The 12,005-nt window shown below is 34.5% G+C and overlaps 1 protein-coding gene across 1 annotated transcript in view; it reads right to left on the bottom strand.

Moving 5' to 3' along the window:
- Nucleotides 1-220: 220 nt before the first annotated feature.
- Nucleotides 221-12,005, bottom strand: part of LOC136846597 (formin-like protein) — a gene marked incomplete at its 3' end in the record, with an annotated part of 112,547 nt that continues 100,762 nt past the window's right edge. The window contains 20 exon segments of the mRNA XM_067117518.1: nt 221-358; nt 1,094-1,138; nt 1,140-1,223; nt 1,632-1,795; nt 2,068-2,262; nt 2,448-2,532; nt 2,724-2,888; nt 3,068-3,195; nt 3,387-3,430; nt 3,432-3,473; nt 3,475-3,599; nt 3,884-4,179; nt 5,621-5,744; nt 6,341-6,457; nt 7,531-7,647; nt 7,831-7,974; nt 8,314-8,485; nt 8,902-8,978; nt 9,194-9,392; nt 9,988-10,071. Of these exon segments, the coding sequence (XP_066973619.1) occupies nt 221-358; nt 1,094-1,138; nt 1,140-1,223; nt 1,632-1,795; nt 2,068-2,262; nt 2,448-2,532; nt 2,724-2,888; nt 3,068-3,195; nt 3,387-3,430; nt 3,432-3,473; nt 3,475-3,599; nt 3,884-4,179; nt 5,621-5,744; nt 6,341-6,457; nt 7,531-7,647; nt 7,831-7,974; nt 8,314-8,485; nt 8,902-8,978; nt 9,194-9,392; nt 9,988-10,071 (2,545 nt within the window).

Below are 12,005 nucleotides of genomic sequence, written 5' to 3'. Positions count from 1 at the left end.
ATAACACCATGTGTATATCATTTCAACTTAATAGATATGTACAACTGCTGCTAAGCAATAACTACAATGACCTTTTGAATAAAACTCCTTTTTCTTGAATCTTACATCATGAAGCCAATAGAACACTGGAAGACTAAACAGAAAAACAGGCAATTTCCCTAACCATAAACAATGAAGAGGCAAAAATGATGGTGTGCTGCAAGCTCAAGAAATGACTAACCTGTTGCTTTCTGGCATTGATTTTGTTGTTTCTTGCCACTTGTTGCTGTTCTTCCTGCTGCTGTTTCTGCTGATTTAGGGCTGCAGCTCTAGTTGCTGCCTCTAGCCTGCGGCGTTGTTCATTCTCCTGTTCAACCATCTGTAATACACAGAATAAATATAGAAAACTGAAGATTTTCTAAAATAGCAAGGTATTGTGATTGAAAATTAGAAACAAAAGGAATGGAAAATATTTATCACAACAAATGTGAGACTTATGTAGCATTTATGGTTGCTAACATTTATAAAACAGCGTAAATGCTATGCATCCCTAATTCTACATGATTATACCACATAAAATAAGTAACAATCTCATATTTTTTATTCATCATTCAATTTATGGTTTTCATTATTCTGGTCTTTTAATCTTTACTGGTTTCTTCCTTTCCCATTGTGATTAATTCTAACACAATATGCACCCATGTAAAGTTAGCAGATCCAGATAGAAACCTGAACCAATCAATATTCTACCTAATGTTTATCATATGAACAAATAATGAACAAGGAAGAGAGTAAGGAAAACTTTAATCTTACCTAGGACATCATTTACAAACATAAAATTATGTGCAACAATATAGTTACCAGAAAATTGCAAAACTACTGTGACTACACAAAGATCGCATTTTATTTCAAAACAACTATAAACAGTATTTAAAATACTCTTCTACAGTAAAATTACATCCAATATGGCAGAGCATGTGGCCAAAACGTCACTGAACAAAAGACAAAGCCTACACTTCAAAAAGTTTATTTACATTACAAATTTCATTTACTCAGCTAAATGGTTATATAAAACAGAAAGAGATGATAGTCAGAGATTTGTGAAATACTGTACCTTGAAAGTTTTGGTGAATCTGACAAATATTGCAAAAAGAAAGTATTGGCGCCATGGTACGAGAGCTTTCACCATAGTATTCCAACACTTCAGCAAACGCAGTTTGAGCAGTCTTCAATTCCACCTTTAGCTGCAGAAGAACAGTACAGATTAGTTATTTGAAATACAAGTTATGTGACTTGTAAAGACAAAGGAAAGATATGGAAATAAACAAAGGGCTCTTGTTTAACAAGAAATTCAGTTAAAAATTCAAATGTGCTGGGATTAAATTACATACATTTATATAAAAATCTTCATGTTCATAAAGATTTCATGTTAAATAAGTCTAATCCTTTGGGCCAGCCCTAGGAGAGCTGTTAATCAGCTCAGTGGTCTGGTAAAACTAAGGTATACTTTTTTTTTTTTTCTGGCCTTAAGCATCCATAAACTACTAAAGAATAAGGCTTCTTCAAGTCTAAAGCAAAATGGTAGCAAAACCAAACTTAAAGGTATAACTGAAGATGTGTGATGCCTCTAAGTCAATACAAGATGGTAGTACCTTTTTGAGCTTATCTTCTGAGTTTGTGAGGAAATCTTTCAAGACTGCCAAGGCAGCCTGGCCGTCCTGACTCCTCATATCCCGACAACGCTCGTGTTCTTTCTTGGCCATCTCCATTCCTTTGTCCAACTCAGTTATGTCTGTTATGATGTTCTCTAGGGAAACTAAAACAAGAGAGCATGTGTTAGTAGTTCTTCGGTCATGTCTCGGCAATTTAACAACTGGATTAATATCACTGATTGCAAAAAAATTGCGGCATTACGAGTTATACTTAAATGTTAGAATGTTAGAACCTGCAAAAAACCTGTTGCAAACATCCAGTAGACAGTATATTTTAACGTCTTGGACTGAAAATGGGACTACTAATCTTAAACTATATTTATGACGACCTTCTAAAATTGGGTCCTAAAACCGTGCGGTGAACTGTGTACTTTACCTTGTGCAGCTTTTTCAATAAACCTCAGCTCTGACTCAAAGTTACTCAACTCCTGGAACTTGGTGCGAATAGTGTCCTGGATATAATGTAACAGACTAATCTTCTTATCAGCAGATTTTGTGTCACATAACGTATCCAAACTTGACAGTTTGAAACCATAAGCTGGCCCGCGTTTGCTGCTGTTCATGTAGTTACCTGAAGGATTGTAAAACAACGGTGTAACGTTACTCGATTGTTATGAAAATCAAATTGTTTACTTGACTTCTGCAGCAAATGGTTAATGATTTGGATAAGAAGAGATGAGCTTCCCAATGACAAATCTACATGAAGTGCATATCATCCACTAATGCAAAAAATCCTAAATACCAAAAGACACTTACCAAAGGCTAATATAACTTCCAGTAGTCTTTTCAGCTTCTGACTGTTTTTAACAGATCTACTGGCAGTGATGATGGCATGGACTTGCTGTGAAAAATTACAGACACATAAAACCAGTTATAAATCACACTGAAATTCTTTCATTATCATTAAATGAAAAATATCTGATGTACAAAAATCATGTAAAGCATTTTCTGTATATGAAGAGAACTACAGTACTACCTAAAAAAAAAAACAGTATCCCACAACTGGCACAAGAACAAGAACAAATAACTTACAGGCGTAACTGTATGAACATTGTCAAAGAAGTTGGCAATATAACTCATAACTTGAAGTTTTGTTGATAGTCTGTCTATTTTACTAAGCTGCAACATATATTGATCTTCTTCAGTCAGCTGGTTTATAGGTTTCCGGTCCCTTTCATACTCTCGGTAAAGCTTGATCTGTTGTAAAGAAAAAAGATGCCAGGTAAAGGAAGCTGCTTTGAACACTAAATTAAGATAAACCATAATATAATGCAGTAATGAAATAGTTAATAATAAGGCCCATGCTAATTAGTATGGTAAAAACTATCTTAATCAACAATGCAACGTTTGGAGATAAAAATTCTGAGATACAGTACCTCTGCTTCGTTAGGAACCATTCGCTGCAACAACTCAACGCCATCAACATTCAGCGTCTTCAAATCCAATGAATTGACAGCTCTGTTAACAACTTCGAATGGCAGGTCCATTTTTCTCCTTGATATGGCTGGAAAGAGAAACTCCACTTAATCAAAGACATCCCCCAAAAGAAAGTAAACTACTATACAGTGTATAAAAACAAAGGGTCAAAAGTTTCAATTATCAACAATACATCTATGATGAATAAGTAATGGTGAACAATACAAAGTTTCTCGATTTAGAATATCATATACGCAGCCCAGTTATAACGATTCTCACCAATATTTCTCAGTCTTGTATGCTCCATGAGAGACGTCAATTCGCTTCTTGAATCTCTTACTACCAAAGCCATGTAGAGCATCAACTTGACACATCTCCATTAGGCATGCCTGGGCCACCCTGGCCAATTTTGAAGAACTCTTCAAAGTCGAGGAAGTCAATAATGTTGTAGAGTTTCTCATCGTCCAGTTCATTAAATACTGTACCTCGCACCTAGGAGTAAATTTTTTCGCTTTGATTTTCAACCATCATAAACTGACTAAAGAGTATATTACCTACATTGGCTTTTCACCAAATCATATACAATAAGAACCCGATAGGCTAAGTAAAATATTCATATTTAGTTACCTTAATCTCTACTACAGTACTGCATATACCATCAACTTGTATATGTAAAGTCTTTCACACCTAAAAACCCTTTCTTTGAAAAGGAAAAAGATGATGATAAAAATTATTAACAGCTAAAAACCAGCTTGTAGCACAGACAAAATACTTACTTGATTGGGTTTAAGCGCAACCCAATTAAGTGTTGGCAGCTTGTATTTCGTATTGACTTTCTTCTTGATGGTCATAGAGTCAGGGGGCGTCGGTGCTTGTACCTGTATCAGCCCGGGAACAGGTGGTGGGGGCCTAGGACCACCAATTAATGAGAACGGTAACTTGGGTGGGGTCGGTGCACCTCCACAAGGAGGTGGAGGAGGTGGTGGGGCTGGAGTGGCTGCCATACCCGGTGGCGGTGGGGGTGGTGGTGGTGGAGCAACTCCGCCACCAAAACTGATGTCAACTTTCTCACCTACAAATTAATAAAATATAAAATATATTTAAAATGTAAATGAATACTGAGAAATTTGTATCTTAGCATCAGAAGCACTGTGGCATGATTTTTTTTTCTACAACTGCAAACATCGCAATAAGAAAATGGAATTGGAGTATTGAAATATAACATCAAGGCTGAAGGCCATGTGCTGGGACCTATGAGGTCAATCAGTGCTGAAAGGGAAATTGAGAGTACAGAGGTTTTAAAAGGTGTAACAGGAGGAGACCTATAAGCTGCAAAACAATTGTTAGGAGAGGGTGGAAAGCACGATGGAAGAATGAGAATATGAATGGAGGTACAGTAAAAGGAATGAAATGGGTTGCAGCTAGGGGAAGAAGGGAACCTGCAAAGAACCTTAAGTAATGCCTACAGTGCACCATGTGAGGTGCACTGATGGCACTACCCACTTATGGGGACAATAAGAAAATGTGATAATAACTTCCGCTTAATTCTAGGTAAACAAAGAATATTTGTACAAATTCTCCAGTGAAACAATTCCAACAAATATATGAAATACTCTCTCTTATACAGGTACTAGACTGGATGTACAAAATGTGTTTGTTACTGTACTTCACTGAAATATATAGTAGTTTAAAAACTATTGTCCAAAAAATAGGGGCTGATAAATTACAAAGTGAGACAGACTTATGAAACTGCATAAATTAGAATGAAAACTATACACAAAAGGAAGCTAAAACCTTAAGGAACAAATGCTTGCAGTCTTATCGACATACCTCAAATATAAATGGAATAATATTACAATATTATTGATTATTAATACGAAAAATAATACTACTTACAGGCAGTCCCAGTTATCGGCAATCCGGTTTTATGACACTTGTCTAGCGACGACGATAACTGGATTTTCGGTGCCGACGTGAGCCGATCTCTGACACTGATCGGCACTACTATCACCAAAAAATAACTGGGGACTGCCTTATATCGCTTTAGTTTCTTTTTGTGCTCCTCTATAACAGCTCCGGCTCATACACTACATTTTCTCATTTTCCTATCTATGGTGGTTTGTTGCCCAGACAGAAAAGCCCCTGTCTTATCCACATTCACATGTATCAATCAATTGCTCAAGAATCTTTACTAGTTCTCTGCTAAATGCAAAGCAAATTATTTCTCAGTTTCCCATAATCTTGAGCACTCAGGCAAGCATAATGCTTTTACACCCCCAAAAGTATACAACTTCATTACTTAATAATTCCTTTTGTCACTAAAACTTGCTGTCCTCTTGTGCAAGGGAGATGTGTCCTTGCCAAAAAGAAGTACTGTATAGTATTTTCTTTTTTGTTTAATTAGGAATGTACATTTGGGCTACTGTTCCCATGTCAAACCTCTAACGTTTACCCAAGATTCCATTAACATCATATCCACCCAAAAACACATTTATAGCAATGGCTGCTCTTACCTGGTTTTGTTCTTGCTAGTGTCTCCAGTTCAATTATCTGCTTCTCCAGCAGTGATTGTCTCTGTCGGGATTCCTCGCTCTTTTTGTCAACCTCCCTTCGTAATGTTGAGACTTCCTCTTGGACCTTTGCCAAAAAGACATTTAGATAAAATTATGCGGCTACCATTCCATCAAGAATCCGATCCACGAAAAATATCACATTTAGCAACTCTATAAAAATACAGCAATCTTAGTTTGAACAAGAAAGAAATAGTGTTGTGAGAGGTTTTGAAATTCCTTATCTTGCAAAACTAATCAGTAATTGTATACTTACACAATCTGTAAAGCATTTTAAGTAAACTGAAAGGTTATTCAGTTATAATATTTTTACTATTATCCATTTTTATGGTCCTCTACAGTGACAAAAGTAAAAATCATCTGTACTTGAAGAATTTCAAAAAAGAAAAACAAATCAGTAGGAAATGTTATGATTAATTTCTGAAAACAAACTGTCTTGATACTACTGTAACGATTAAGAGTAACTAAAAATTACAAACTCCAAAGAAACAAACAATAACAAATGTTAAAAAAAGAATCATAAAAAAATGCTTAACACAAACGACTGATTGCAAAACTGTTTGCACTAACAAACCGCAATGCAAATGGATGACAGGGATGGAAACTTTCTTTAATCTCTTAGGTTACTGCAATGGATAAAAACCACTGATCAAAATCACCTACCTGACAATGCAGACTTTCCAATTCTTCTTTTTGTGCTCTGACCTCCACTAGTTCTCCTTCAAGTTCTACCAACTTGGCAAGACTCTCCGCTTCCATTTCGGACATTCTCTCCGCCATCTGTTTATTTTTTGTTTTGTTTAATTTTAACCACAATGTACATTAATTACTATGATGGCATCTCTCCCTCCTTCCCAAGCAAGGCAGGCCATCTACATAACCGAGTAAGTCTTAAGGAATTGTAATCAGCTGTTTACAGTAACATTAATAGTTTTGAATTACTTCAAACCCCAATTATGGCAGTGTTAAGTGCCAGTCTTTAAAAGTACAACAGTCAGCAATGTTGCAATATTCTCAAAAGTTCATTGATACCGATAATTCTGAATGATGAAATGGCTCTCCAATTAAACAATTCGATGGTATGTTTCTATTTACAAAACAAAGTAGGTCTAATGATATCTTTGTGTATAACTGAATTGTTTAAGACTTTCCCTTATGATGGAATAACATTCCTTTCAAAATTCATGCACATCAAAAACAGGTGCTTTTATTTTTCAATGTCAGGACAACAGACAATAAGGTCTTTCTAAAATCTAGTAAATTTAGAAAGTCCTGTGTATTTTTTCTACTAACATTCTCATCACGGAAGGAAAACCTGCCGCACTGTAAATCCAACAGAGTGAATGATCTGATGACTTATGTGGAACATAATATATAACTTAAGACTGTATGAACAGGCCTAAACATATATCTTTCAGTAATCCAAATCTAATCAAATCCCTAAATTAATGTCTCCTCAACTGGCCACTCAGGATTTGCAGTACAATTTGTACAGTAAACTATAAATGGTACGAAATATTCTTTGCAGTGTCCCTTTCTCCCTTTCACTTTTCACTTACTTCTTTTGGTCTCTTCATTTCTTCAACTCTAACTTACTAAAATGTACACCTCTGATTTAAAAACATGTCCTTTGGCCAAATCCTATGAGAGTTTAGAAATACAATGATAAAATAATGGTCAATTATGAATATGTACAAGTAACTCGCTGAAATGAATTTGTAGAAAAACTACCCAAGCATATTGCAACTTTGCTGTAGAATAACATTACCGCAGTTTTAATGACTTATGGTAATATTTTAAATTGCTAAGAGAATGTTATTTTTAAACGAAAGTGCAAGTGCACACAAACTTACATGAGCTAACTCATCCTCTAATTCAGCGACTCTTTCTAAAGCTGCTGTTTTTGTTTCACTGTCTTCCATGAGGGCTGCGACATCAAACACATTGTCAAGGTAGGCAGAAATCTGAATCTGATATAAAGAAACACAACTGTTTGGTGATTTCACGTGAATGGCTTAGTTACAAAATGATGCAGCTCTCCATATATGGTGCTGTGGTTATAAAATATGCACATTCAATTACAAAATTCCAATTGTTTAAATGAAAGAACTGAATACATTGTAGAACCATAAAGAACCGAGTCAAAGGCTTACCTGCAATTCTTCACTTTCATGGTGGCGAAGTTTCTCAAGATAGTCATCAAGACCAAGCTTTGAAAACTCGTATTGCAAGTGCACACGGAAATTCATATCTTCAACACTGTGCACGACTATGTTGATAAATTGCATGCATGCAACCTGATGAAATGAAGAATGAGCTAAGTTTTCATGGATACTATCTTCGACACAGCTAAAAGTATACAGAATTGGCTATCAAATATTTGTATCCAACATGAAAAAGTGAAAATGGAATTAACATTATTAATAAGATTTATCAAAGTGTACACAATACACTGTAATCAATAAGAAAATAACTTATTTCTACATCTTAATATCTTCATATTATTTGCAAAATGTAAGTGCTAAAAATATCCATGTACTGAAAAAATAACTGGATGATATCAGTTTCAAAGACTTTTAGCTCCCATCTTGGAAAATGTAAACAAAACAAAAGCTGTCAGAACAGGGGGCACTCACCATGAATTCAATGTGAAAACATTCGTAGTTGGAAAAGTAATTCATTAGGGTCTGAAAGCGCCGAGTTTCTAAACATACGTCCTTAAAGCTATCAAAGGCATGAAGAATGATCTCATGGCCCCCTTTCACTAGACAAATGGCAGCTAGGAGCTCCAGGACAAGTGCTTTTGTTCTTCAAAAGGAAAAGAAAATTAATTAATTAAAACACTGTGTTGAGTTGTTATTGTGTGTATGAGAGAGAGAGAGAGAGAGAGAGAGAGAGAGAGAGAGAGAGAGAGAGAGAGAGAGAGAGAGAGAGAGAGAGAGAGATTGTATTTTTACTTACTGATACAAAAGTGTCATAGGAAGCAGCATTCTACTCAACAAAATGGACCAGAATGTTGTTGATAATGTTTACTGTAGATTTTTACTTAAAATATACCTACTCAAGTTTGAAAATCTGGACAATACTGAAGGAAAATAATTCAATTACAGGTTTCTAATTAACAATGGAAACAGAACACTTATTTGAAAATGAAGCTTATGTGCAATTAATTACTTATGAATTAGTACCCAAAAATTACATTAAACGCAGATCAAACATATTACCTTAAACTTCTGTGATTGAGGCTCAGAGCTATGCAGCTAATGGCTTCTCGATGTTCAAAGACGAGATTGAATCCGTACTGAGGGAAAGAGAAAATAAATTACCAGATTTATTCCAAATTACAACATGTCTAAAAAGGCAGCCTAGAAACACGTTTCTAAAAAGGCCGCCTAGAGACAAACTTTAAAATATTGTAGCATATAAGCATGGAAGTCTGATACATTGAGGTGTTACTGTAATATTAAGGGCAATTACGCACTGATTACAACATTCATGAAGTCACCGGACACATACCTTATTATTCATGATAGCCCTCATGCACATGATGCACACATGGATGTCGTCCTTTGAGTCTCCCATGTTCAGCTTTTGTACGTGGCGGGATGCCCTCTTCATCCTTGGGGAGTCAATTTCGACTGATGGTTTTAACTGGCCATTCAAGTTCCTCGTTTCTTCCTCCTCTTCAAGATTCTCTCGTATCCTCTGCTCATGTCTGTCAGTGTACAGATTGTAATAATGCTGGAGGAACTAAACCTTGTAAAAAAACTATACATACTTTCAAGAAAAAGCACATACAAATGACGAACATAAAGATTTTCTTTTAATGAAACAAGCATTGAAAAATCTTTTAAGACAATAGAATAGAATATAGAATTTTAGGCCAAAGGCCAAGCACTGGGACCTATGAGGGCATTCAATACCGAAACAGAATCTGACAATACAAGGTTTTAAAAGGTGCAACAGGAGGAAAACCTCACAGTTTCCACAATGAATTAATTGTGAGGAGAGGGTGGAAAGTAAGATGGAAGAAAGACAATATGAATGGAGGTATAGTAAAAGGAATAAACGGGGCTGCAGCTAGGGGATGAAGAGATGCTAGAAAGAACCTTAAGTAACGCCTACAGTGCACTAAAAAAAATAAAAAAAATCTTTCAGGTTTAGTTTTAGGGGAGACGTCACTGTTCACAGACAGACTGGACTTCCAATATGACATATTTCTTGAACAGAGATCTCTGTACAGAATGTAAAAAGGAGACACCAACGCCAACAACAAAATGTCAACAGAGAAATACTCAAGACTGACTTACCTAAGCATCATAAGCCTAAAGGTGAGGTAATCCACCAAAACATCAAGGCCCTGATTTTCTTCATTCAAAAATTCTCGAACCCATCTGCAAAACAACAACAGTGGTTAATCAAGCTGAAAATATTTCCATTAAGTGATAATCATCTTTTTAATCTCACTGAAATGCAGATCAAGAACATATGAATAAATTCAAGAACATGACCAAAACACAAATTTACATGTAAAAAGTATACATAAAAAAATGCTACCAAATAAGTTTGTGTAAATTCCTTTTAAATTTTAAATTAAAGCAACAAAGATTTTGTACCACCAAAAAATTCTTCAACTTCTGATATGGAAATAATTGCCCAAATAAACACTGCCTTATGAGGGATATTTAATGCATGAACTGAATCCTTCGGTTAACTGCTAATCCTCTATTTCACAAAGATATTACGAGGAAGAAACTATACCTTTACTTTTGAAAAGTGGCAAATTATATTAGAATATTTGTGTTACATGATAATCATTATTACTGTAGCTAGGAAATTTACTGTTTGATATATACACAGATTTTTGAATGCTTAATGCATTATGCACTTTTGTACAAGTATAATCATTCTCATAACAAAACTCATAAACAGTGTGAACTTTTGATACTGAATTACTCTGTGAACAAAAAGAAACCCAAGATAATTTGACTGACAAACTTGATCTTAAAAACCCAAGTTAATTTGACCGTCAAACCCGATCTAAAAAAAACCCAAGTTAATGTGACTGTCAAACCTAATCTAAAAAAAAAAAAGCAAAGTTAATTTGACTGTCACTCTTAATCTAAACAAAACCCAAGTTAATTAGACTGTCAAACTTGATCTTAAAAAACCCAAGTTAATTTGACTGTCAAACCGAAGATAAAAAAACCCAAGTTAATTTGACTGTCAAACCTGATCTTAAAAAAACCATGTTAATTTGACTGTCAAACCTCATCTAAAAAAAACCCTAGATAATTTGACTATCAAACCTGATCTAAAAAAAAAAAACAAGTTAATTTGATTATATATCAAACCTGATCTAAAAAAAAAACCAGTTAATTTTACTGTCAAACTTGATCTTAATAAAAGCAAGTTAATTTGACTGTCAAACCTGATCTAAAAAAACCCAAGTTAATTTGACTGTCAAACCTCATCTAAAAAAAAAAACAAAGTTAATTTTACTGTCAAAATTAATCTTAAAAAACCCAAGTTAATTTGACTGTCAAACCTGATCTAAAAAAACCCAAGTTAATTTGACTGTCAAACTTGATCTTATAAAACCCAAGTTAATTTGACTGTCAAACCTGATCTAAAAAAACCCAAGTTAATTTTACCGTCGAACTTATCTCAAAAAACCCAAGTTAATTTTACTGTCAAACCTCATCTAAAAAAAAACCCAAGTTAATTCGATTGTCAAACTTGGTCTTAAAAAACCCAAGTTAATTTTACTGTCAAACCTCATCTAAAAAAAACAAGTTAATTTGACTGTCAAACATGATCAAAAAAAAAAAACCCAAGTTAATTTTACTATACTGTCAAACTTGATCTTAAAAAAAAAACCAAGTTAATTAGACTGTCAAACCTGATCTAAAAAAACCCAAGTTAATTTGACTGCCAAACTATATCTTAAAAAACCCAAGTTAATTTGACTGTCAAACCTCATCTAAAAAAACCAAGTTAATTTGACTGTCAAACCTCATCTAAAAAAACCAAGTTAATTTGACTGTCAAACCTGATCTAAAAAAACCCAAGTTAATTTGACTGTCAACCTTGATCTTAAAAAACCCAAGTTAATTTGACTGTCAAACATGATCTAAAAAAAAAAAGAGTTAATTTGACTGTCAAACTTGATCTAAACAAAACCCGAGTTAATCTGACTGTCAAACCTGATCTTAAAAAACCCATGTTAATTTGACTGACAAACCTCATCTAAAAAAAACCAAGTTAATTTGACTGTCAAACTTGATCTAAGAAAACCCAAGTTAATTTGACTGTCAAACTTGATCTT

Source organism: Macrobrachium rosenbergii, chromosome 1, assembly GCF_040412425.1.
Source record: "Macrobrachium rosenbergii isolate ZJJX-2024 chromosome 1, ASM4041242v1, whole genome shotgun sequence".
Taxonomy (NCBI): domain Eukaryota; kingdom Metazoa; phylum Arthropoda; class Malacostraca; order Decapoda; family Palaemonidae; genus Macrobrachium; species Macrobrachium rosenbergii.
The sequence above is the reverse complement of the archived record's forward strand: the minus strand, read 5'-3'. Positions and strand labels throughout refer to the sequence as shown.